This window comes from Elgaria multicarinata, chromosome 4 (genome assembly GCF_023053635.1).
Source record: "Elgaria multicarinata webbii isolate HBS135686 ecotype San Diego chromosome 4, rElgMul1.1.pri, whole genome shotgun sequence".
Lineage (NCBI taxonomy): Eukaryota > Metazoa > Chordata > Lepidosauria > Squamata > Anguidae > Elgaria > Elgaria multicarinata.
In genome coordinates, this window is record NC_086174.1 from 61,832,358 (window position 1) to 61,860,150 (window position 27,793).

Sequence of the window (27,793 nt, forward strand, 5' to 3'; positions counted from 1 at the left end):
AAACACGCTGCTTCCTGCGCACTTGCCGCTTATTACTTTGCATTCACTTCCATCAACAACCCAAGAACATCCTGTTCCTGGATTGCTCATCATGGAACCCTGGATCTCTGAGTTGTTGAGGGAGAAACGATCCAGAGTTTTTACCCATGGTTTGTAGTTGGGTCAAGAGTCTAGATCGGTTCTCTCTCAACCACCCAGACATCCGGGTTTGCACGTCACAGTGAACAACCCAATGAACAACAACCTCATTGTTGCTGTATTGTTTTTCAAGGCTGAAGTGACAACAGTGCAGGAGGTAGTGGGCTCACTCTTATGCACCCCAGACTAACTATGGTTTGTTTAACCCATAATTAATTGTTACATGTGAACCGGGTCTATGGACAAAAACGTTCTTCTTTAATGTACACCAATATATAGCTATCGGTACATTAAAGCTTAATTAAAATTATATATTTACAGCAGGACTGGGCAACTTCCAAGGACTGGAGGGGGGGCATACTGCCACCCCCCCCATGCAGCCGTGCCTCTGAATTTGTCACAGGAAAGCTTCTGGCAGCACAGTTCTGCTTCCAAGCAAGGTGCACACTCCCTGTGCACCTCATTTTGAAGCAAAATTACAGGTGGGGAGGAGAGAGGGGTTTTGCCACCACTGCAACAAGTTCAGCTGTGATGGGGTGGTCGTGGCTAAAAAAGGGGAGGGCAGCTGCATGCAGCCCATGGGCCACATGTTGCCTGCCTCTGATTTATAGGAATATTACCAAGTATATCTTTCCTTCTATCACATACATGACACAAAAAAGTGTAGGCACATTTTAAGACAAGAACTCCCAACAATAAACGTGCAATCAAAAGGACTTTTTAATAAGAAAAAAATACCTCTGCTCGCTGTTCAAACACTTCAGGGTGATCTGGTGCCAGACTAATTACTCTGCTTAGCTCAAACAAAGCAAGCTCTGCATTTTTTATATCCTTGAAAATGGAAAATAGCGCATGTAAGCAGCAGAACATGTTTAGAATGAGGTTAGTTGACAATGTTTAGAAGGAACAATGCTAGGTGAATCAAACCAGTTGCTTTCATCATGGAAGACTTTGGCTTGGGCTAAGAGAAATGAGCTTTTAAAACCACAAAGAACCTGTTCACATAATAGAGAAACTGAAACAGCTCTTTTTCAGCTCTGAATATACCCGTTCACTACGTTCAACATCTAAGGTCCTCCTCCGGGTGCCTACTCCAAGAGAGGCTTGGAGTGTGGCAACAAGGGATAGGGCCTTTCAGGTGGTGGCCCCCAGACTGTGGAATGATCTCCCTGACGAGGCTCGCCTGGCACCAACACTACTATCTTTCCGGCTCCAGGTTAAGACTTCCCTCTTTGCCCGGGCATATGGCGGCACATCCTAATTACCCACATGTTTAGTTTTTAATCGGTTTTTAATGCTTTATGTGTGTATGTTCTGTGTTTTAGAGTTTTAAATTTTGTATACTTGTTTTTACCTCAATTTTAGAATTTCTGTAAACCGCCCAAAGAGCCCTGGCTATGGGAGCGGTATATAAGTTTAATAAATAAATAAATAAATAAATAAATAGATTTTTCCATCCTCAGCACTAATTTGGAGATGGGAGTTCTCCAACATGCTGATCTCATTTGCATGTAACAGCAAGCCACCGTGGGTGAATTTCCCCTCAGAGCTTGCTGTTTTGCATTTTAAAAATTCAAGAAACGCTGGGGGTGCACCATTGCTTGTCGTTACATGCGAGCCCGGCTATGGTGGGTTGTTGGGATGGTTAAGAAGCCACCCAGAACACACAGCCTGTTTTACGGTTGTGGGTGGCTTGTTATCTACCTCCAAAAAACCACCCTCACTGAGTTCACATGTAATGACAGGTTGCAGCATGCCCCCACCGCAGCTTGAATTTTCAAAATGGCCAGTGCTGCAGGAAGAAGCCCCATGGGTAAATTCACCCACAGTGGCTTCTTGTTACATGCAAACCATCTCGTTCCTTTCAGCTAGTTACTATTGGTTGTTGGCTGTGGAGGTACAGCAGCACACCTCATAGTAATGCCATGTGTTGTATTTGCCTTGATGTTACAAGGGAAAAGGAACAAAGAGACATGGGGCAGCAACACCTTAGCCTCTTGGTAACTTCTACTTAAAGCCTTAGCAAGATACATCTGGTTACAGGACCACATTTGACCAAGTGCTTCTAGTCTCACTATGCAGCTTCTAGCAGAATTCCAGTGAGCAATTTGAAAATTGAACTCGGGGGAGTGGGGGATAGTTTTTTGCTGAAAGGAAGACACATATGTATGCAGCAGAGGGAAGAACAGCCCTGCTGGATGAGACCAAAGGCCTACCTAGTCCAGCATTCTGTTCACACAGTGGCCAACGAGCTGTCCTAGGGAAGCCCATAAAAAGGACACGAACACATTTGCACCCTCTTGCTTGTCTTCCCCAGCAGCTAGTATTCAGAGGTATGATGCCTCTGCTCCTACAGTTAGTATATAGCCATCATGACTAGTAGCCATTGATAGCCTACATGAATTTGTCTAAATCCTTTTTAATGCCATCTGTTTTGGTGGCCACTGCTGCATCTTGTGGTAGCGGAATTCCAGAGTTTAACTATGTTGCTGTGTGGAAAAAGTGCTTCTTTTATCTGTCCTGAATCCCCCACCATTTAGCTTCATTGGATGAGCCCATTAACTAGTATTGTAAGCAAGGGAGAGAAAAAAAATCTGTCTATCCATTTTCTCCACACCATCCATAATTTATACACTTCTATCAGGTTTCCCCTTGCTCATCTTTTTTTCTAAACTAAATAGCCCCAAATATTGAAACCTTTCCTTATAAGAAGATTGTTCCAGCCCCTTGATTGACCTTTACCCAGCTCTACAATAGCCTTTTTGAGGTGCAGGGACCAAAAATGCACACAGTACAGTATTCCAAGTGAGACCTCAGCATACATTTGAATACAATGTGGTGCAGGGGTACAAACGTGATCAAGGCAAAAGACTATGCTTTCCACACAAAGTTCTGTGGAGATGTATGCTGACAGCATTTTACATTTCCCTTTGGAGTCCTATCAGGCCAGCGATACAAATATTGCTGGATATCTAGGGCATGGCTAGACGAGGGGGGTTGAGGGGGAGGATGTCACAATTTTATGATCGCGAGATTGTCCTTCTCGTCTACACGTGGCGCATGACGTCCCAGGAGGAAGAGGACGTCGCGTCCGCCATTTTGGATTTTTTTAAAAAAGGAAAATGAGTGCATGAGCGCTTGAACAAAACTGTAAGTTGTTTTTCTTAAAAAAATACCTTGTGCTCCCCCACCCCTCCAATGGGCACAGAGCTCCTGAGGAGCTCCGTGCCCAGCTCCTTGCGAGGGGCTGGGATAAAACCGCGATGACGGGCCACATGTCCCACAGTCTCAGGATCATCCCGAAGCCTCAGGAAAAATTGGAATTGAAGGGTAGGGCGATATCCCGAGGCAAGGGACGGATCATCCCTCCCTGACCCCTGGGATGCCTTGTGTGTCATGTGGACTCACAGGGACAATCCCCGGACAATCCCCAGGATATCTCCCTGTCTAGACATGCCCCTAGTCTCCTTTTCACTTGTTAACTCATCCTACGGAAAGCTGGCATATTAATTAGCTGAATGTCAACTGGAAGACGTCAAATGTTTGTGACTGTTAAGGTTTCACATAGATTTGAAATAGCACAACATCAAAGACCACAGGATAGCTGTCATTTAGATGGTAGCCTCAGCCATGTACATGCAACATCAGAAAAACAGGAACTAAGTAGCTAAGTGTTCCAGTTGACCTTGTCCCATCATGAACCTGCTAATGCATATAAGTTGCAGCTATTAATATAATTGTGTGCAGCTTCAAAATGTTAGATACTCACATGCAGCCCTTTCTTTCCATAGGCTATCCCTCGCCCATAAATTGCACTAACGAGCTCCGGTTGTTCCTATTCAGAGCAAAATAAAATTATCTTTAGAAGATTGCAGTACAGTAGTCTTAATATATCTTCCAACAGCTTATTAGTTTCAGCATATTCCTTACTGTGAAGATCTTTGTTCATTTCAAACCACTTTGCTCTGCTTTTGTTGCATATCTCACCTTGTATATTTAAAATATATGCATATATTTGAAATACATTCTATCATATCTTAATAATTAATTCTTAAAACACAAGAACATTCTCTGTCACTTGAGGCCCAGGTGGCCTTGGTGGCACAGAGGGTCTTCTACCAACTTCGGTTGGTGGCCCAGCTAGGCTCCTATCTGGACAGGGATAACCTGGCTTCAGTTGTCTATGCTTTGGTAACCTCCAAATTAGATTACTGCAATGCACTCTACGTGGGGCTGCCTTTGAAGATGGTTCAGAAGCTGCAGCTTCTGCAAAATGCAGCGGCCAGATTGGTAACAGGGACCAGAAGGTTCAAACATATAAGACCGACTCTGGCCAGCCTGCATTGGCTGCCTGTAAATTTCTGAGCCCAATTGAAGGTGCTGATTTTAACCTATAAATCCTTATACAGCTTGGGACCACAATACCTGACAGAACGCCTCTTCCGACATGAACCTACCCGTACACTACGCTCAACATCTAAGGTCCTGCTCTGGGTGCCTACTCCGAGGGAAGTTCAGAGGACGGCAACAAGGGCCTTTTCTGTGGTAGCCCCCCCAATTATAGAATGATCTCCCAGATGAGGCCCACCAGGTGCCAACATTGTTATCTTTTCGGCGCCAGGTTAAGACTTTCCTTTTCTCCCAGGTATTTAACAGCATATCTTGAGTTTTAACTGACTTCAAAATGAGCTTTGGCCTGACTGAGTGTTTAAAAATTGTTTTAAATGATGGCTGTTTTATGCTTTTGTTTTTACATTTTGTATATTGATTTTTAAGTTCAGTCTTTCCCATCACGTAGTAGGAGACGTAGCCAGTGTTCAGGTCCAAGGACAACATACCTGCTTTTCAAAGACCAATAATTTTAGGACCAAACTATGTGTGACATGCATGTGCATGCATCTTTCTGTCATTCTCTCCCATTCCCTCAAAACACACATACCAAAAGTATCTTCAGGAGCTTGGGTGTTTTAGTAGAAGGATGGCAGGACTAGCTAACTCTTTACCCAGCACACTCTCAAAATCACATACAGATGTTTTTCTCTGTGCGGGGAGTTACAATTACCCTCCTATGGGGAGAAAAACAGCTGGAGGATTTTGCTCAGAAAAATCGTTGGGAGGAGTTCAGCTGCCTAACCTTCCTCAGATGTTACATAACTCAAATTTGCAGCTTTCCAAATGCTGTCGTCGAAAGTCTTTCCATCACCAGGAGGAATGAATTGGATCTATATGCCATATCTTGAGTGGGCTTTGCAACAGGTTTTGGAGCAAGGAATTTAACACCAACCAGAATTTGCCACAGCCTTTAAAAACATCTTATTATTTTGACCGAGATTCAGAGTAGATGTGCCTACCCAATTATATTTTCTAAAGTTTTCCAGGCAACTGTTTCCTCAACAAGTTGCATGATACATTTTGCCAAGTTATAAACTTTAGACAACATTCATATCCACCTTTTCCTCAGTCTAGTCTTCTGTTTGTTCTTGAACTTCTGAACTCTTCTATTGAAGAGTTACTGATTTAATAATAGCAAGACTGATATACTATTAATAAATCAATATGTTTTAAATTGAATATGTTTACTAATCAATTCAGTTGAAAAGCTGGAGATAGCCTGAGTCAGTTCACATCTGAATAGGTTTCAGTTTGGCACCACTTTAATGATGAATAAATATTTGAATTCTGATTGGCCAATCAACTAGCTTTATTCGTAAGTCCACAAAAGTCTCCAGCCCACAAAATTTTTTACTACACTGCCAGTCCATGCATGCTTAAATTACCCATTTTGTGACACATCAAGATTCCTGAAAAAAATGACAAACTCTTCGAAGTTTATAAAAGCATTCCCTACCTGGTTGCCATGAAGCAACTCTTACCTGCCACAAGCAACCAAACTGAACTAAACTAATATGTCATTTAAATCCCCAAATCACTACACAGGTGAGACCAAATGTTTAGAAACTGCTTGTGATAAGGTGCTGTACTGTTTAAAGAAAGTGTTACAGTATAAAAATAATTTCCTATCATTCTCTGTAAAAGGAGTTCCCTTTTCCAACCTTTTTCTTAGGGCTACTTTTACTCTGGCTGCATGTCAGCAGTTCCCTTTCTATTACACAACCTATTATGCCCAAGGAAGAGAATACACCACTGTTACAGTGCTGCCTCAGCCCCCTGCTTCCCTTCTATATGTTAATGTTCCATCCATACACTTTCAAGTAAGTTTTAGAGAATGGAAGCAAGCTAAGCGAAGCAGTTTTTCCCTTGTGTCACTTTTCCCCAAGAACATAGGTGTTCTGCTTTGGGAAGGTCCATTATAGAAGTATAGTTTTACAGCAGTAAAATGAGCAAATTGTTACCTGGAGCATTGTTGAAAAGTGTCGTATAGCTTCATCATAAAGGCCACTTCCAATCAATACATAAGCAATAGCTGTCAAAACAGTGTTATGGGTTATTGAGCCAAGCAAGGTTCCATGAATTCCATGTTTGCCATACATCTAAAAAAAATGGAATATCTCCCCAAAAAGCTGAAGAGGAGAGTGTGAACCCTGAAATCCAAGTTTCAAGAAAACCTAATATCCTAACTTGTCAAACACAATCATTAGCAAGTAAAGTATCAAAATTCAAAGTATGCAACGTGCACTGCTGCAAAGAGTAGCTCAAGACACTACTGCACAGTTTAAAGATAATTTTTAACTTTCACTGACCTGTGGATAGAGTAGGCAATAAAAACATCCCACTTGCACAAAAAGGCTGGGTTCACACAACATGCTAACCCATGATGACCTACTGTGTTGTCAGAATGCAGCACGTTTTCCACAGGGTGGGTTAACATGTCAGAATGCAGCACATTTTCCACAGGGTGGGTTATCATTTTGTCTGAATGCGGTGTGCTTTCCGCAGGATGGCTTTTTAGCCATGCAGTGAGGTTTATTTTATTTTTTAACAAGCCACTTGGCTTGTTGAACACTGCATGGTTAACGAGCAGCGCTATGTTCAGACAACACAATAACCCATGGTTCAACAACAGGCCGCACCAAGTGGGTTCACATGTTGTGTGAACCCAGCCAAAGTCTCCAGTTCAACCCCTCCAGCCAGGGCTGGGAAAGACTCCTGCCTGAAACTCTGGAAAGCTGCTGTCAGTTAATGGAGATAATACTGAGCTACTTCTGTGACTTGGTATAAGGCAGATTCCTATGTTCTTCCTATGATCCAGCTGAAGCTCCTGTTCATGGAAAGAGGGAGAGGCAATTTTCACCAATTTTCCTTTCCCCCATAGCTCCCTCCAAAATCTGCCTTGGACTCTTGGGGAACATTTTGGCACACCATGTCGGTGATGTGGGGGGGCAGCTCCAAGAAAGGCAAAAAATGTGTGGGGAAAGGCCAATGAGGTCAGTGAGTGTTGGGCCTGATGGGGGGCAATTCAGCCTTCCCACCTGCAACATGTTCTCCACCCCTGGTATAAAGTTATGCAATAGCAAGAAAGGGCATTTTTCCATTTCACATAATACACAGAGCTTACCCTGGGTTATCCAATGAAATTTCATGATGGGAAATCAGAGGTACAAAACCACATAGCCATATTTAAACTATGGAATTCACTACCATGAGCTGGAGTAGTGGCCAGCAACTTAAACAGATTTAAAAGGCGATTCAATAAATTTATAGAGAATAAGTACCATGGGAATCTTCTGGAGCAGTTGAGTCTAAGGGACAGTATTTTACAGTGGTTCCATTCCTACTTCAATGGTAGTTTCTAGAATGTGGTGCTGGGGGGGTTATTGTTCTGTTCCATGACAATTATCAGCTCTCCTCCCCATCCATCAGCAAGAGCCTCTGCTGTATCCAAGTCCCTCCTATAAATGGAATGGCTCTTTCTGTTCACAGAAGGGCACTGCTGGATACAATCCTTAGGTCGCAATCCTACACTCGGAATGGGGAGAGTAAATTCTTCCCTCCACACAGAGGCCTAAGAAAGAAAAGAAACCTTCACTGACTATTTTTACAACGAGCAGCAGTGCACAATGAGCAACATCTGGGACAGATAGGGTGAGACGACAGAAGTGAAACTGGATTCATAAGTGCAAGTCTGCATTCATTTCTGTCTATGTGGTTCTCTCTACCACCAAGTCCAAATGGGTAAATGTACCTTTTCCGTTAACACATCCAAACCTGCAGATGTGAATCAATCCTACTTAGAGACACAGATCACTCATAGCACATCTTACCTAATTCTTCATTTGTATTGTCATCCTCTGTGGCAAATGGAAACCTCTTTTGTTCTGCAAGCGATTTTGCTTGACTCTGCAAAAACATTTAACACATCAGACTACAACAAAATAAAAAAAAATTAAAGGGATAATCAAAAGTCAAACTGTTGATATCATTGCAAGCAATTTAAGAATGAGCTTAACTGTATCACTGTAATCAATGTGACTAAAAGCTTAACTTTGGCACGATTGTACCCCAAAATTTTATCTTATCAATATTTAACACCAGACAATCCAAAGCTTGAATCTTCAGAATATTTAGATTCTAAAGTATCTGTAAAGTAAAATCAGTTAAAGCATTGTTTATATAATTTCAATGACATCCAAAGTGCTAAATAGTGCTTAGTAGTATCTCAGTGTACATACTTTCAAACATTGCAAGTAATCAAATAATTAAGATTTCCTTTGTGATTCTTTTCTCAAGAATCAAGGCTTAGGCATAAAGGCGTAATTAGACAAATGTTGTCATCATCAGTAAAACTAATATCCTAAGTAAAATAGCAAAATAGCTATTTTAGCTAAGATCCTTCAGCATTCTTCTTTCCATACACAGTGGATAGATAAACATACCAGAAGTTTTTCTGTATTGAAAGAAAGCAGGGATTCACAAGATGCAGACCCTCGTAGTTCACAATCTGACTCATGAAAGTGCAAAAAAGAAGAGTCTAAAATGGAAAGATTGTCATTGTTAATTGCATGCTCCTCTTAAAAAAGCGATACTTAAACAGAATTAAAACCCAGAAGAAATCAGTGCCAATTATACAACAAATTACATGGAAATTGTTCAAGCATTGATCACTTCCTTAAAAAAAATACAAGAGTGAATTGGTTCCAAGAGGAAACTAGCACTAAAGATGTTCTATTTTTGAAGACCATACATCGGCTGGGAAGAGAGAGTGGGTAATCATGTTCTGTATAGTGCCTTGTGCACAGTTGTACATCAACATTAATTTATTATTTACTCTATCAGTCGCCCAAGAACTGTTCTTCTCTGAGCATTCTTGCAAAATATAAAAATATAAAATCATAAAATCAAGAAAAATACAATTCCATAAAACAGGACTAAAATAATTATAAAACTAAGGAAAGCTAAAGGATCATACCACATCAGATAATAGAAACCTAAAAATACAGAGTGTAAAATACCCATATTAAAAATAATACAGAGTTAAAAGGATCATTTTTTTAAAAAAGCCTGTGAGAGAATTAAAAAGGTTTTAGTCTGGCATTGAAAAGACCTTAAATTAAGCACCAGGTGAGCCTCTCTGGCATGAGTAGTCTGAAAGTTTGTATCCTGAAAAATGTATCATAAAGAATATATAGGGATTAAGATCTTGATCAATTTCTCATTTCAACAATATGTTCTAGGCTATAAAAGACTTGAAACACTATCACTGTAGTCATCAATGTTTTGTTTTTAAGTAAGCGGGGAAGTACAAAGAGATGTGTTATTTCTGGGTTGCATTCTGGCTGTGTCTTTTGGACTCTGCAATCAAAGTTTAAAATGTTAACAGAAAGTTGGCATCCAGGGCAGAGAGACCAGAAAAACTAGCAAACTGCATACTTGGTCCTTGAGGGGAAGTTCCATCCCATCTAAGACAAGCTATAAACTTTTGTCCAGAGTAGGCTGTTTCCTTACACACACCACCTCTATCTTGACTAGATTAAGTTTCAGCTTGTTTGCCTTCATTCACCCCCAAGCTACCTTGAGACACTGGTTCATGAGTTCCATAGCCTCCCTGGGAGACATTGACTTAGAGCTCAGTATCATCCGCTTTCTAGTGAGACTTCAGCCCAAACCTCCAGATGACTCCCTCCAGTGGTTTCATATAGATATTAAGAAGTATGGAGGACAAGATAGAACTTTGTGGCCCATCATGGGCCAATGGCCATGGGGGGGGGGGACAAAAGTTCCCAAAGACCACCTTCTGAGACCAGTTCTTCAGGAAAGACCAGAACCAACATAACACCATGCCTCCTAAGCATTATACACACAGAGGGTCCAGACAAATACCATAGTCAATGAAATCGAAAGCCATTGAGGGGTCCAGGAAAATTAAGATTTGCACTCCCTGCCCACGCACCCCCTCATAAGGCATTCTCCAAAGTAAATCATCACTAGGACGAACAACACTGTTTCTGTCCCATAACCAGAACTAAAACCATATTGGAAGGGATCAAAGTCATCAATATCACCCAACACTGCCTGGAGCTGAGAAGCCACCACCTTCTTCAACATCTCCCTCAAGAATAGCAAATTAGACACTGGACTGCAGTTATCCAAAACTATAGGATCTAAACTTCTTTCTTTTTTCTTCAATAAAGTCCTCACTGTTGCTTCCTTCAAAGCAGCAGGGACAACAGCACCATCCCTCAAGGAAGCATTAACCACTTTAAAGGTTTAAATATTCAGCTCCAATTTCATTAGCCAGGATGGCAAGTGAAAGGCTTCAGTCCTCCAAACAATTCATCTATAGGTTACACAAGCTGAAAGATGTCTATAATAAACAACAGCATACAGGTCAGCATAGATACAAGTGATCTATCTGCAACATGTCCCATAAATTGGTCAGTGAGCCTTTAAGGTTCAAGCTGTTGTAACCCAGAGCCTACAGCAAGGAAGCCTGCAACTACCCGAAAGCTCAACTGGATGATACTGAGGAGACACAATGACGATGAAGAATCATGTGCTCTTACCCACACAATTGGAATACCAGCCCACTCTTTAGGGAACATTATCAAGACCTCTAATTTCTATGTATCTTCTCTTTCAGTCTTCTCCCAAAAGCCAGTCTATGACCCCCTGGCAAAAGTGAAATACAAACAGAAGGGGAAGGATTGCAGTTTGAGATTGATAAACAAACGGTCGAGGAACACCTAATTTCTTTGAAGGAGTTCAAATTTCCAGGGCCTGATGAACTGCATCCTAGAGTAATAAAGGAGCTGGCAAAAGAACTCTCAGAACCACTGCCTATTACCTTTGCGAAATCATGGAAGACGGGTGAGGTACCAGACAACTGGAGGGCTAATATTGTCCCTATCTTCAAAAAGGGCAAAAAGGAGGAACCTGGGAACTACCAGTTAGACATCAATCCCTGGGAAAATTTGGGAGCAGAGTATAAAGAAGCCAATCTGTAAGCACCTTGAAAACAATGCAGTGATTACCAGAAGCCAGCATGGATTTGTCAAGAACAAATCCTGCCAGACTAATCTGATATTCTTTGATCAGGTAACCTCCTTTGTGGACTGTGGGAATGCTGTGGACATAATATATCTTGACTTCAGCAAAGCTTTTGACAAAGTACTACATGCCATTCTGATTAGCAAACTAGCTAAAAGTGGGCTAGATGGAACAACTATTAGGTGGATCCATAGTTGGCTACAGAATCGGACTCAAAGAGTGCTTATCAATGGTACCTTCTCAAACTGGGGGGAGGTAACAAACGGGGTACCACAGAGCTCAGTCCTAGGCCTAGTGCTCTTCAATATTTTTATTAATGTTTTGGATGAGGAGGTGCAGGGAATACTGATCAAATATGCAGATGACACAAAATTGGGTGGGAGACAGAAACAAACTTCTAAGTGATATTTATAGGCTGGAGCACTGGGCTGAAAACAACAGAACAAAATTTAATAAGGATAAATGCCAAGTTCGACACCTAGGATACTGGTTAGGCCTCATCTTGAATATTGTATCCAGTTCTGGGCACCACACTTCAAGAAAGATGCAGAAAAGCTGGAGCGTGTTCAGAGGAGGGCAACGAGGATGATCAGGGGTCTAGAAACAAAGCCCTATGAGGAGAGACTGAAAGAACTGGGCATGTTTAGCCTGGAGAAGAGAAGACTGAGGAGAGACATGATAGCACTCTTCAAATACTTGGAAGGTTGTCACACAGAGGAAGACCAGGATCTCTTCTGGATCCCCCCAGACTGCAGGACATGGAATAATTGCCTCAAGTTACAGGAAGCCCAATTCCGGCTGGACATCTGGAAAATCTTCCTGACTGTTAGAGCAGTATGACAATGGAACCAATTACCTAGCAAGGTTGTGGGCTCTCCCACACTAGAGGCCTTTAGGAGGCAGCCGGACAGCCATCTGTCAGGTATGCTTTAAGGTGAATTCCTGCATTGAGCAGGGGGTTGGACTCGATGACCTTATACTATTCTATATTCTATGACTAGAATGGCAATGCAAGTTAGTAATACTGGCTACAGTATTGAGAGCCTTCTCCTCCGGGAATTTATCCACACACACCCTTTTAAACCCATCCAAATTAGTGCCCCATCCCGCTGTGGTAGGTTCGTTCAAGTCGCGGGGAGCTTCTTCCGTTGAGGGAGTATATTCGGAGATGACGCTTCCGCACCTGCTGCCACCTCAAACGGCCCAGCCCAGCCCAGGATTCCCCTCCTCAGCCAGAACTCGGAGAAGGAAGAGGCGCGCGGGGCAGCTTTCTCGCCAGAGACTGACCCGCCTGGCTCCTTCCTTCCTTCCATCACTCACCGCACTCGCCAGTGGCCGCATACTGCTCCCCGCCCCAGTCGGCCGCCAGGAGCTCCGGGCAGCCTCTGCTCCCCTGGCCCTGCTGCTGACGGTGCAGCTCCTGCCTAAGCAGGGAGAACGAAGGGTACTGCGCGGTCACGGCGCGCACCGCCGGCGCCGCCGCCACCAGCCACAGCAGCAGCGTCCAAAGCGGCCCCGGCAACGGCGCGGCGATACTTAGCCAGCAGCACCAGAAGCCCGCGGCAGGTGCCATCTTCATAGCGCGCCTGCGCAGAATAACGTGCCCTTCCCCCCCCTCTTTCTTTTAGCGCTTCCCTCCCCCTGGGCCCCGCCGGGGAGTGGGTGAGCGGGTTCTTTCCTGGGAACTGTAGTTCCCATCCTGCGGACTTTGCTGAGCAATATGTGGCGCGTGAAACTACGAACCCCAAGATGCTCTGCGGTTTCTCCTTCATTTCCCCCCCCCCGCTCTGCTAGCGGAACCCGGAAGGCCAAAAAGAAAGAAAGAAAAGAAAGCCTCCCCCAAAGACGAGACGGCCGTTTCTGTGGCAACGGAGTTTGGAGGGTCGGTTCTGGGGCAGGAGATGGAAGAGCCTGGCGTCTATCGGTGCATCGAGTGCAATCGAAAGGCTACGGAGCTCTACAAGGACTACCAGCGTGGCGTGTTGCGCATCTCTATCTGCGTGAGTTGTGCGAGGAGCAGAGAGGAATCTCAGGCTGCCCGGAGCTATTGAGGGGCGTGGAATGGGGCGAGGGAAGAGGCGGGTCCACCAAAGGGATGAATGAAGGACCGGGAGAATTGCCCAGAGAAGAGAGGGAGGCACCTACTTTGTGTGCCGGGGGTGCGGGAGGAAGTTGTGGCCCTCCAAATGTTTTGGCCTACAATTCCCGTCAACTCTACCTGATGGAATAAGGAATGATGGGAGTTGTCGGCCAAAACATCTGGAGGTCAAGAAGTTCCTCACCCCTGATGTGGGGATGGTCATCAATGTAGATCAGTGGTTCCCAAACTTTTTCAGGTCACCGCCCCCTTGGTTCCACAAACTCATGCCCAGTGCCCCCTACCCTACGCTATAAAAATCATTATTCAGAATAGCGGTTTTTAACGACCCACTAAGGAAGATAATAATAAAATTCAAAACAGTAACAATTAATTTAATATTTATTCAAAATCCAATTACATCTTTTCCCTCCCTCGGTGAGCCTGGGGCGGGTGCTTCCCATTTAAAGGGGCTGCGCTCCTCTGGATCCTGCTGGTCTGGGCGCCCGGGCTGGCATCAGCCGGGTGGAGGAGCTGAGCTGAGGAGCTGAGAATGAAAAAGTGGCCATGCAATGGGAAGCACCCGCCGCAGGCTTGCCGAGGGAGGGAAAAGAGAGCGAACACCTCTGTTCTGCAGCTGGCGTGGCGGGGCATACCAAGCAGGGTATGTCTCTTCACTAGCGTTTTTGGTGCTTTTGAAACATTTCAATTCACTGTTAAAAGGACTCTTCTTAAACAGTATTAATACATGTGTGGATTCTTCCCCTATTTATTTATTTATTTATTTTATTACATTTTTATACCGCCCAATAGCCGAAGCTCTCTGGGCGGTTCACAAAAATTAAAACCATAATAAAACAACCAACAGGTTAAAAACACAAATACAAAATACAGTATAAAAAGCACAACCAGGATAAAACCACGCAGCAAAAATTGATATAAGATTAAAATACAGAGTTAGAACAGTAAAATTTAAAATTAAGTTAAAATTAAGTGTTAAAATACTGAGAGAATAAAAAGGGCTTCAGCTGGCGATGAAAGGAGTACAGTATAGGCACCAGGCGGACCTCTCTGGGGAGCTCATTCCACAGCCGGGGTGCCACAGCGGAGAAGGCCCTATATGGCTTGGGACCAAACTACCTTCTCCCATAAAAATGTCCCTGGGTTTTAAGACCTTCTGGAGAGGCGCTTCTCGGAAAAGACCACCTTGAGCGCCCCCCTGCTGCCCCTTTGCCTCTTAGAGCCCTCTGCTGCCATCTTGCCCCAACACCTCCCTATGGAATCCCACCGCCCCCAAGGGGGTGGTACCGCGCACTTTGGGAACCACTGATGTAGGTGGTTTTAAAAAGGGGTTAGACAATTTCCTGGAGGAGAAGGAGGAGGAGGATAATGATAATATCAGTGGTTACTAGTCCTGAAGGCTATGTGCTACCTCTAGTATCAGAGGCAGTATGTCTGTGTACACCAGTTGCTGCGGAACATAGGCGGGAGGATGCTGTTGCACCATGTCTTGCTTGTGGATTTCCCATTGACAGCTGATTGGCCACTGTGTGAACAAAATGCTGGACTCCTGGTCTGATCCAGCAGGGCTCTTCTCATGTTCTTATGATGTATGCAAATATCATCCCAAAGTCTAGAATAAATGAGAACAAGGATATGAAAATATATTTTTTCACGCCTATTTATAGACTACCTCTCTCTCTCGTATTAGATTGCCAATGCAGCAAGTAAGAAATCCAGGACAGAAAAGTAAAAGTGGTGTGGGTACATGCAATTGATTTGCAGTCTGAAGTGCTCATTTAAATCTGGAAGGGCACAAGGCAAGCCCCAGGCAAGATTAACATTGGATAAGGCCTCCCTGGCATCGTGTTGTGTGTGCTGCGGGCCTATGCTTGTTTCCTCTGAAATGTAAGGTTAATTGAGTTCAGGTGGGCTTACTCCATAGAAAGTATAATTAAGTAGGTTGTCTTGCTCCTAGAGCATGCTGCTACATAAAGTGGTTTTCTATTCATATAAGGATTGTGCAAGCTTGGTGTGGAAGAGATTTCCCCTAGGTCTTGTCCCTCTGTACTCTTGACTGTTTAATTTTGCCTGGTCACGTGCCCTATATCCTTCCAGACTGGGTCTTCCAGTGGAAAAGACAATATAAGAATGCAAGAGGAGACCTGCTAAATCAGACTAATGACTTATCTGGTCCAGCATTGTGTTCCCATAGAGGCCAACCAAATGCCTTTGGGAAGCCCACAAGTAGTAGTGCCCTCCTCATTGTGATCCCCAGGAATACATAGGTATTGAGAGGCAAGTTTCCTCTGGTACTGAACGTAATATATAGCCATTAGGATTAGTATCCATTGATAGTGGTTGTTTCCCAAAGATCATCCTATCATGATCTCCTTTTATAATAAAGACAAATCATATTTCCTAGACCTGTGATATACATTCTGACTACTGGGCATTTAAAGTTCCAACGTTTTTTGAACAACCATGCATAACGCCTAAATTGTTACAGACCTGTATATTTGGCAGCTCTAATTAGCTTGCAGTTTAAACGGTTGAGATACATGCTGGGCTGCTCTGAGACCTAAATGCATCCCTATACACCAGGGGTGTTCAATATTTTTCAGCCCAAGGGCCAAATTCCTTTTCAGATGAGCTCTTGGGGGCTGCATTCCAGTGGAGGATGGGGCCGAATGCAAAAGGGGCAGGATGACAATACTAGCATATTCTAGTGTAAAGCTCTTACTGCGAGTAACTAAAACTGGCAGCAAGGTTATCTCTGACCTTTCACTATGCCAAGGTAAGGACTGGATTGTGGATTGGATCCACTGGATCTGGATTGGCTAGTGCTGTTTTAATACAATAACAGAGTCTCTCCCCCCCCCTTTCCCCCAGTATCTTCTAGGAAATCCTTTACTGATAGAATCAGTACTTAGGTGATGTTTAATCTGCACAGCTGCAGTTTTAATGAAGGAGATTGGAGTGTTGATTCCTCTCAACATATTTGCACAAATATCTGAGCAGTCCTTCCTCAATGTTCAGTTGTCACGCTGACTGTATATCTTTGCCAGCATGAATTTTGCTTTGATGATTCCATACACTAGACTAGGACTCAAGTGTCAGTTTTTCTATCTTTGAATAACATGTGAGATGTACTTTAACATGTTCTCAGTCAGATTGGTAACCTAGATGTTCCGTTGTGTGCTTAAAAGCCAGGGGTGGGGGTGGGTTGCTTCAATTTATTGGGAGGCGGGAAACTTGTCAGAGTATATGCATTTATTTAGGTCAGCTTTATAAATATGGCCTGGATATTCCAAAAACATGTGGGTAATGAGAATTCTATTTGCATAGGATTAAGCTGACATGTGACTTACTAGGAGCTGAGAGAAAGAAAGCGATAATTATTTTTGATAACTAAACATGATCTAAACCTCAGTTATCTGAAATAAAGCTTCTAGTACATTGTATTTACATATTTTATATACGTAGTTCACTGTTATATATCTGTTGCCAGTACAATGCAAATAAGATCTGAAGCTGAATGGAGGTGGAGGCTTCCTTGAGTCTTACATCTTACACCTGTATTTGTTCTATTGTTTTCAGAACATTCCTTGTTTTGAAAAGCCAGCATGACACTATTTAATTATAGTAATAATAATCTGTTCCATAATAGATTTCACACTATATTTAATTAAACATATCCTTTGTTCATCTCTCTGACTCTAGTTTCATGCTCATCAAACTACTGGCTAAGTGGCTTTTTAAATTTTCTTTTTAACTCTTTCCTAGTTCAGTCTTCCAAAAGCTTTATGGTTGCAATGCATCCAAGTGTCCTTTTTTATGATCTGCCTTGACTACAACATTTTAGATATAAATTTTAATATAAACTCCTCTTCTGTTTTCTGTTGCTTTACCCTCCAGTTCTTTTTAACTACCCAAGCACAGGGTAGACAAAATGTTACTGGCTGTCGTCCTACATATCTTTCTAGCCGGATCTTTAGGGCAACAGGATGTCCACGTTGTCCCCCATGCCTTGTGGCCTCCTCCTCCTAAGTTTCCTATACATCTCAGGGGATCAGATGCTCTGATGAATAGCCCTGCCTGCCCCATAATATTCTCTGACCTCATACACTTCAGTTACTTTGGGAACATTGTTGTGTTGTTCTTCAGCCCATTCATTCATTATATTTCTATACCGCCCCATAAGCTGAAGCTTTCCAGATATAACACATATTGTGGCACCTTAAACACTACCACATTTATTATGGCATTAGCTTCTTTGGAACAGAGTCCATGAAATCTTAAGCCATAATAAATTTGTTAGTCTTTAAGGTGCCACAAGACTCTTTCTTCTTTCACCACTGTGTACTTGAACACTAAGTTTGTAGGGTAGTGATGAAACTAGCTTTTTCCTCTCTAAAACCTGAACACCTATACCGTGAACACAGAGAGGCTCTTCATCAAAATAAAAAATTGTACCACTCATGCACATTTTCACTGTAAGCCTGCTGCAGTAAAGGGCAGTCTAAAATTTATGTCTGACAGTTTCTGAAAGCATCAAGCTGAAGAAGATGCTTTCCCCTCTCCCCTGTTCATTGCACCATGATGTGCTAGCCAGAAGCTTAATAGTAGAAGTTAGAGACTCCTACCTTTGTGCAGCCTTGTTTATGGCTATATAGAAGATTAGTTCTCAATCAATTTGAGTGTTGGTGTGTACAACTGAAAACAGAATTGGGGTTCATTCATAAAGTATGTCATGCACGTATTTGTTGAAATGTGATGTGCACTGATGTGTTTATTTGCCTAGCATAATTTAGAGCATCGTTATTTGGTGTCAACAGATTCATTAGCAGCATACCTGTGCATATTTACTCAAAAGTAACACCTACTGAGTTCGGGGGGGGGGGGGGCCTTACTCCCAAATAGGTATACATAGGATTGCACCATGTGTTTCTCTCCCTTGACTCTCCCTTTTTTTTCATGAGACCTACTATTGACTGAATCTTCACTTGCTTTACTGCATTGCTCCTCTACAATGATGTCTGTGCAATGATGGAGCAGCTAATTGCCATTGCTGATCTTTTCACTGAAGATTCCCCAGAGCACAGTTTGAAAATAACTGATTTTAATTGTTGCCCAGTACACAACCTGTCATTCTGAGCTGGAAGATGGAGACTACAGAACCGAGTAGAGACTACCAAGCGCAGATTGGATGATAAGGAAATTCAACGCTGTCTGGATGTAGTCTTTGTGGATATGTTTCCTACCCAGTACATACCATAATACAATTGTATAGTAGTTGTGCAAGTGGAAGGCAGCTCACACAACCAATCTTTCTCTTCCCTGCCTCTCTTTCTGTAGCTCCCCATATCCTCCCCGCCCCAAAACCTCTCTAGAAGATCCTCCTGAACAGTATGGGCTGTGTCATATGGCAGTGCAGGGGCGGAGAGCCTGAAATTGGCCAGATATAGCTTGTACTTGTGAAGCTCCTCCAGGCACAAAATCCCACTGCCCAATTTTAGGCATTTCCCCTCTTGCACTGCAAAACCTTGACCCTTTATGGGTTTTGGAGGAGTAAAGGATGAAGGCAAAGGAGAAAACAGTCAGTTGCACGAGGTGCCTTCTGCTTGCACAACCACTGGATGCAACTCCAAATACTCTTAGGGTGCAGTCCTATGGGTTGCCCTCCTGGAAGACAGAGGGGTCCAAATCTGGAGGCCTCCACGTATCCTGTGTCCTGTAAGCAAGAGCCAGGCAAGACTAGAGGAGGACAGGCGATTTCAACTCTATTCATAACAATACAGAAAGCAGCTAGACGGACCTCTGAGCTGCTCTAGCTGACTTACCTTTCTGTGAGTGGGTAGGGAAGGGGACTGGAGAGGCCATAGGATACTACTTGTCCCGGCCTCTTCTTCCATCCCTGCTCACAAGCATGCCCCATTTTCTCCCTCTCCAACTTCCCTTATGATGTCACAACTAGAGAAACTCTCTGCGGCAGCTGAGAGGAGTTGGGGGGATCCACAATTGGATTTCCTGCACGCTTGGGCATGGAGGAGGAGAGCCACAGCTTCCTATAGCACTCCAGTTGCTGTCGAGGGGCTGTAGGATTTCTCTCTTAAAACATGAGGAAAAGTTAGCTTTCTTATGGATGATAAGAGGCAGGCAGCTGGGTAGTTGATGAGAAAGCTAGACAGGACCTGCAGTGGAAAGAGGGAATAAAATGAGTTTTAACTACTGTCATTTCTCTCCAATGTCAAACTGCCCTTCAGCAGCAGTTTATTATCCTCTAGCTGCTAACGCTTCTTTTCCTAGTATAAAAACTAGAATGGATTTGATCTTTTATGGTCTTCACTATATGTTATTTGTCATCTGGATGAAAGTAATTTCTTCAGCAAGAATGCTCTCAAACATGTTTAGCTACATCAAAAATAGTTGACAGTTTGCCTAAACATCTGTGCCAAGATATGACTACTCATTCTTCTCTTTGATGTTAGTTCATACAGTTTTCATTATCAATTTAGATGTGGCCAATTCTGTCTGTTTTGGAGATTGCTGAATATAACTTAAGATCTTAGCCAAAGAATAAGATACACATCAAGGCAACCATAGTATTTTTTGTTAAAATTGCAGTCACCAAGGGTCCCTCTATCCCTGGGTTGTCTTACATTGCATCCAGCCTTAGATCTCTGGCTTGTCTCTCCTTCAACAAGCCAGAGAAATATCCTACGGAGGAACCATAGTTCAGTGATAGAGCACATCCTTTCACAGATCATCTTGTAAACCACATGGCTCTGTTTTTATTTAATAAGTAGTATAGAGTTAACCCTAAAATAGCTATCTCCGGATAATGTGTAATAAAATATTGGAACTTAAAAATAAGTTCTTCATCTGGATAAAAAAATTACAATCATAGCTATAAGACTTCATGACGTTGTAGTGTATTCCTTTATGTCTGGTGATTCATTACATAGCCCTATATGCATTGTGGCTTGCACAAACACTGTAAACTCACTGTGGCTGAATTTCAATGTTGGATAACTTAAAACTTTTGTTTCTGCTATTGAGGCAAAAAATTCAGATGAAAACAACATTGTGAAGATATAGAATGGAACAGTTTGGCTTGTCTTCTATTCAAAATGGGGGCTTTCTAGAATTCTAAGAGCATTACTAAGCATTTTATTATTGTAATATTAATGTGAGTTTCTTTAACCTGCTTTTGTTCTCTTACTTTCAGAAATCGTGTCAGAAACCAGTAGACAAATATATAGAATATGATCCCGTTATCATCTTAATTAATGCTATCTTATGCAAAGCACAGGCTTACAGGCATATTCTGTTCAATACAAAGATAAATGTAAGTTCCCTGTATTTTTTTCTTAATTTAATATAAGATATGCAAATCTTGTCCTGAATAGATGAGAGACATGATGAAAAGATTTGGCCTGGAATGGATTTTCCTTCTTCCTTTCCATGTGCTAACAATATTAACTTTAGCTGGCTTCCTGTTCTTAAGGTTGTGCCTTGTATGTTTTCCATACATTATGAGTCTTGAAAATCATTCTAGTGCCCATGTAACTGAATGAATCCTAGTTAAGCAGGGTCTTGGGCAGGACAATGACAGCAGTCCAGACAGCAGCCTGCCTGGAGAAAGAGGGGGAGCAGACTAACAGAGGATGTTGGGCAATTGGCACTGAAGCTGGCGGGGTCGGTGGGGTCGTCATCATCGCCAATATGCCAAAGATCCACCCAGCACTTGGACAGCAGTGTTATAAAAGTAGTTCTGCAATTAAAAAGTCTGACAAAGAGCTAGTAACGTTGATCATTCTTACAAGCAAAGCATTCTTTTGTATCTGTTGTATGTACACTGACGGAGAAGAGAGGTATGCATCATTGCATCTCTGTCAGTGGCAAAATGCCAAAGACCCACCCAAGCCTGGTGCCAGTCCTAGCAAGTGGTATCAGGGTCCCAGCAGGCAAGGCCTTGGCTGGTTCTGTCATGGGGTAGAAGCCAACTAAAGTCCTTCTTAGAGTGCACCCATTTAAATGAATGAGACTTAAGTTAATCATGACTAACTTAAGTCATAGACCTTGCAATAGGTCTACTCTAAGTAGGACTTCAGTTGAATTCTACACCTGAAGTACAGCCTCCAGCACTTGCCCAGCCATGCTGAACATGGGCCTGGTTTTAAGGTAGCTGCTTGCTTAAAAAGAAAAAAGGATTAAGTAATGACCTTTCAGTTTGACAAGTGGAATGAGGGAGTATGTCTTTGGGGTAGAGGGAGGGGCCCTTCTTTTTGCTTTATCTCCCAATTCAGGCTCAACACTCGAACAGGAAGGCAGCCATTGGGGCAAACGAGACAGTCCGTGGACAGAGCTAACTTGCCTCTTCCCCTTAAACCACATTTGTTACATTTGGAGTCTGGGACAGGTGGGGAAGAGGGATCAGTGAGGGGAGGGAAGATGTGCTGCCGAGTGCCGTCAGCTGCCCCGTTAGTGCCAAGCTTGGAGTGCTCCAAGGCCAATATGAGGAAAGTGGGGAAAGGGGAGGAGGTAGCTCTGTGCATTGTGTACATGGAGACGCACACTCTTCTCTTCAGATATCATCTTCTTTCCTTTTGCATCTCCCAGCATGAGAGAACAGATGAGATGTGCATCTATAAATTTGATAAAAACCAAACCATTTTTTAAAATTTATTTTTAAAATGTATATCTACCATCCTTCACCCTATTTGGGTTTCAATATGGATTGTACTTGTAGGCAAGTGATAAGGTTATGAAGCACCTAGGCCTACAGCTGAAAAAAGATTTGGAATGGTGCCTGCTTCTGATGCTAAAGTTCTTTCATATTGTAGATTCACGGGAAGCTCTGCGTATTCTGTTTGCTTTGTGAGGCTTATCTCAGGTGGTTGCAGCTACAGGATTCAAGCCAAAGTCCTGATCCTGATGATTTTATTAGATATGCGAAAGAATGGGATTTTTATCGAATGTTTGGAATAGCATCTCTGGGTAAGACCAAATATAATTACTTGCTGCCAAATATTTTTAGTCTTTTAAAAAGCATTGTTTAAACATTTTAAATTGGTTTGAATGCATTATAGTTATTAGTGCAGAATAGATGTGCTGTATTATTAATTCATTTGTCCATTATTTCTCTCTTGACTTCACTGAACTCGCTTGGAGGATGCCCAACAATCAAAAGATCACTGCCTTCCATTAATTTGAATGGGCAGTCATGTATGAAAATATTATTGCAGGACAATTGTGAGAGCAAATCTTTCCCAGTGGAGAATCTTGAACTTGAGCCTGGGAGACCCAAGTCTAAATCCCTGCTCAGCCATGGTTGCAAGGTTGGCCTTGCAAAAATTACTTATCTCTTTGGGTGAAATCCTCTTTAGGCAGAAAAAGTCCTACAACTCCCAGTGTGCGAACTGGGGCATGATGGAAGTTCTACAACTTTTTTCTGTCTAAACATGCATAGGATTGTACTCTTACTCCTTAAAATCGGAACAATAGTGACTTACATAAGGGATGAGAAGATCTCACGTTTGGTTTTTTTTTTTTACTTTATTTTTAACCCTGAAATCTACCAACCAGAACCAGATGCAAAATGGTGGCTTGCCATTTTGGTGGAGCCAATGTGTTCAGTAAACTCGGATGATTTGAACATAAAAGTACGAAAGTTATCTAAGTTAGTACAGAGTAACAGGAAGCAGCCTTATCCTGAGTCACACCATTGGTCCATCTAGCCCAGTATTGTCGACACTGACTGGCAGTGTCTCTCCAGGCTTTCAGGGAGGAGGTTTTACTGCCTTACTTGGAGACGCCAGGGATCGAACCTGGGACCTTCTGCATGCAAAGCAGCTGCTCTACTACTGAGCCATGGCCACAGTCCATAAAACTCTCAAGCTGGCCAGCAGAACTGCAAAAGATAACCAACTGATAGCAATATTTTACAGGAGTGAATTAGTACAAGGCAAGCTATGGTAGATCAAGTCAAAGAAACTCTTGCCGATCTCCTGGCAGAGGGAGATGCAGAATCCAGACAAAACAGAAATGCTACGAGTCAGAAGGCCAGCTCAAGAGCCTGCCTGTTCTGGACGGGGTGCACTTTTTTGAAAGATCAATGTTGCAGTTTGGGTGTGCTCCTGGACCTAGCTTTGTTCCTGCGTATTTAGGTGGCAACTCTGTCCAGGAGTGATTTTGCTCACTTTTGTCCAGCTATTTCTGTTTCTGGAGAAGTCAGATCTCGCCAGTCATGGATGCCAGTCCAATTTCAGGCACAGTTCAAGACGCTGGTAATTGCCTTTTGAATTCTTAAATGGCTTGGAACCATGATCCCCAAAATGCCTCCCGCTATACGAACATACTGTTCAGTGTCTGAGGTAATAACTAATTTCCACATTTAATCCAATCGAAGATGTACTACTTAAAGATGCCTTGTGGGTATATGTAGCAAAAAAGCTGTACAGACATCTTGATAATGACTGATTGTTTAAGGAACACTTTATGATCTCAGTCGTTTCTCAAAATGACTTGTTTTCACCTATCCCTCTCTTTCATTCAGAACAAACTGCTTTCTTGATTGGCATCTTCACTGCTCTGTGGTTAGCAAAACCTGTAGTCCTGAAAACCAAAGCAGATTTCACCTTTCTTCTGAAAGCATTGCTATTATCCAGCTATGGAAAACTGCTACTGATTCCAGCTGTTATTTGGGAACATGACTATACTCATTTGTGCCTCACACTCATTAAAGTGTTTGTCTTGACATCTAACTCTCAAGCAATTAGAGGTATTTTTTTCTTTCTAATTTCACTCTGCTAATATAATAAAACTGTGAAGTAGGTTAGGATTGGACACATTCACTCAGTCCAGGCATTCAGCTGCCAACTCAAGTTTCAGGGTTTCAGCTGCATGAAACTGAGACAGAGGTCCAGCACTGAGGTGTAAACAATTAGAGAAGGAAATTTTATTCAGAGAGTAAAGTGCTCTCATCAAGTGCTCTAATACAGAGAGATTCAAATACCTGACAACAGACCTAAAAAAAAGGGTGGTATGCAAACGATAGCAAATCGAAAAACTTAATCTTTGACTTCAGCAGTGCTGAAGGTTATTCATTGGTCCAAAGCTTTTCGTTCTAGGATTTTTTTGGCACCCTAAGACAAAATTAACAGGGCCGTTTCTTCATATGTATTGTCCTCCGTACTTCTATGAACCACTCTGTTTGCCCTGGAATTTGTTTATTTTCCCAGTTTCTTGCCAGTGGAATGTTAATACATTCCAGATCTCTGTTTAGTGAGTTTTTAAGAAGTACAAGCAAAATCTCTTCTGGATCAAGAGGGATTCCATATCCAGTTATTTGCTATATAGTTTCAATGATTTTCTCCTAATAACTTTTCATGTTTTTGAGGTTTGCATTGTGTAACCATCATACATTCAGAAAATGATTATTTTTATGTAGCCTGGCTCTAACAAGCATAGAGAGAAATGCTGTAATATTTTAAATTTTGTATATTTCTTTTTAATGTTCACTGATTTTAACTTTTGAAAATCGCCCACAGAGCTTCGGCTATGGGGCGGTATATAAATGTTAATAATAATAATAATAATAATAATAATAATAATAATAATAATGGCATTTACATTCAACACAGAGAGTTATACTGTGTTCTGCAACTGAACATTCTTCATTAGTAGAATTCATGATATTCCAATCCCTTTCCCAATTTCAGGTTTTTCACCACCTTCCATTTCTAATTAAATCTTTTAAATATTTTGCATCTGTCCCAATTTAATATATATTTGAATATAGATGAATCACTACTATTATTAACACATTGTCTTTAAAAAGAATAACAAATCATCACCACTCGACCTATACAAATAAAAATATTAATGAACAATTTATGTTGTGCAGAATGAAGAAAGGCTTATTACACAGTGCTCCTATGGTTTTGTAATTAGGGCTATCAACCAGTTATAAAATTTGGAGCTGATCTTATCTGCCTTTCCATTGATGAATTGGTTAAATGTACGTTTGTATAAAACCAAAACTTAATATGGGTGCCTTTTTGTGTAAACACAAAAGTTTAACAACAAATCTTGTGGTATGGCTTGCCTAGCCACAGCTGGAGCTGGGGAACAGCAGCTTTTTCACCTTTTCCCTGTAGTTCCATGTCTTCTCTGCCCCTCCACCCGGCCCCAGCAATTAACCTCAATAGGAGGAAAGTAACTATGCCAGCGCCAGGCTGGTGTATTTTTGGAACCTGTTTGGCCCTGTTCAGAAGACACCTTAAACCATGACTTTAAACAAGGTGTTTAAACCAGAAAGCCGGGCTGTCTTCAGAAGACACCTTAAACTACGGCTTTAACCATGGTGACTAAGGCTTTCATGGATCTATGGATCGCAATAAAGAAGTATGGTATGGTGGTTAAAGCCATGGTTTAAGGTGTCTTCTGAACACAGCCTGGCTTTCTGGCTTAACCACTGTGGTTAAAGCTTTGGTTTAAAGTGTCTTCTGAATGGGGCCATTAAAAGCCTTAGGAGCCTGCAAATCCATGGCCTCCCCCAGAGCTTTGCATTCCCCCCCATTCACTCACTGGCAGAATACCAGCAGCAGAGCTTTCCCCCCACATTGGGGGGAGCTCCGCCAGTGGATGGGCTGGTGGGCCTCCACCGGTGGAGCAGCACTTCCAGTGCCTCCTCAGTCACCCTCCCAGGGAGTAAAGGATTGGTCCGTAAGCTAACTTATTAAACAAACACTCCTTCTTGTGGTTAAAAAGAAAGACCATCTTGAGCATTTTATTTTTCTGTCATAGTAAGGCACCAGAAGCAAAGTAACTTTGAAAAATAATCATGATGCCTGTAATGGTTTGCCTTGTTGATTAGAATTAGAGCCACATCAATTAAACAAAGCCCTTCTTGAGTAATGTAGTGATTAAATTTGAAACTCTGGTTTAACAACTCATATTGATCCCAGTCCTGCAGAATTTATTCATAGCCATCATTTATTAAACAACTAATTTATTTACTACCACTGTTGAAAATCTGCTAGGAACGTTGCCCATCCCATATTTCCTTTCTTTTGCAGTTACTTTGAACACAAGCCGAAAATTTTGTCTGGTGGTCATTTTGAATGGATTAATTTTGGAAAATGGAATCATCTATTTGTTCCAGAGGATAGGATGGAACATTTGAGACCATCTTGTTTCATTATGTTAACAGTGGAAATCTATGAAGATATAAAGAAAAGACTGCCTTTGGAGTCATTCACTTTGCCACGGTGGTAAAGATATGCTGAATGTAAATAAAACTTTTTCTACTAAACAGTAAAAAGTAATGTGAACAGTGTTTGAAAACAAACCAGGAAATTATGGGTATGATGCACTGATATTTAATTTTTATAATATGCTTTGATACTTTTGGTTTGTCAAAAAGGATCCAATTGTCTATTTTCTTACTCCACTATTTTGTATTTTGCATTTAAAAAGACAAAGAAGTATCACTTGTTTCATTTCCCTCATTAGTCTCGCTGGGCATAGCTTGTCGTTACCTGCGAACCCAGCAAGGATGGTTGGCTGATAAACCACCCAGAACCCATAGCCTGTTCTAAGGTTACTGTGTGATTTCTTAAGCATCCAGTCACCTCGCCAGATTCGCACATAAGCCTGCATTGCAGAGACATTACTTTGATATTGCTGGGAACTGTGCCACTATAAACACTTTTTAATTGAGGAGTAATCACAATTTAATTTGAGGTTTACAGATACTCCAAATAATAATTATACTTTGGGGTTTGTTTTAAGTCTCTAATTTTGTAGTGTTTAAAGCATGTTCTTGATGTAAAAATAAAAAACAATGTTCTGTTTTAAAAAGAATTGGATCCAGATTTGGTCATACTTGGGATTAGACCCATTGACATTAATGGGATTTAAATCAGTGTGTCACTTCTACCGCGGAGTAAGCCCGATTGCACTCAGTGGATTTTTCTTCTGAATAGGCATGTAGAGCATTGCACTGTCAGGGCTGTGTGTGCTTCACTGAAAGTGAGTGTGACAGCACAATGCTATACATATTTACTCAGAAATACTCAGTCCAACTCAGTTCAGCTTACTCCATGTAAGTAGGTATACTACAAT

General features: G+C 42.1%; 2 protein-coding genes across 2 annotated transcripts in view; one reads left to right on the plus strand and one right to left on the minus strand.

The window, feature by feature from the left end:
* TTC13 (tetratricopeptide repeat domain 13) overlaps positions 1 to 13,162 on the minus strand; it is a 40,212-nt gene extending 27,050 nt beyond the window's left edge. Inside the window, exons 1-6 of the mRNA XM_063125417.1 lie at positions 12,904 to 13,162; positions 8,973 to 9,067; positions 8,361 to 8,436; positions 6,492 to 6,562; positions 3,908 to 3,973; positions 877 to 969 (exon numbers count right to left, since the gene is read on the minus strand). Of these exons, the coding sequence (XP_062981487.1) occupies positions 877 to 969; positions 3,908 to 3,973; positions 6,492 to 6,562; positions 8,361 to 8,436; positions 8,973 to 9,067; positions 12,904 to 13,162 (660 nt within the window). The remainder of the gene's footprint in view (positions 1 to 876; positions 970 to 3,907; positions 3,974 to 6,491; positions 6,563 to 8,360; positions 8,437 to 8,972; positions 9,068 to 12,903) is intronic.
* A 219-nt stretch (positions 13,163 to 13,381) lies between these two features.
* ARV1 (ARV1 homolog, fatty acid homeostasis modulator) lies at positions 13,382 to 27,132 on the plus strand. The gene is made up of 5 exons (XM_063124406.1): positions 13,382 to 13,583; positions 20,892 to 21,011; positions 22,510 to 22,663; positions 24,222 to 24,446; positions 26,746 to 27,132. Exons 1-5 carry the CDS (start codon positions 13,485 to 13,487, stop codon positions 26,850 to 26,852), a joined length of 705 nt encoding a protein of 234 aa, XP_062980476.1. The 5' UTR covers positions 13,382 to 13,484; the 3' UTR covers positions 26,853 to 27,132.
* Positions 27,133 to 27,793: the final 661 nt, after the last annotated feature.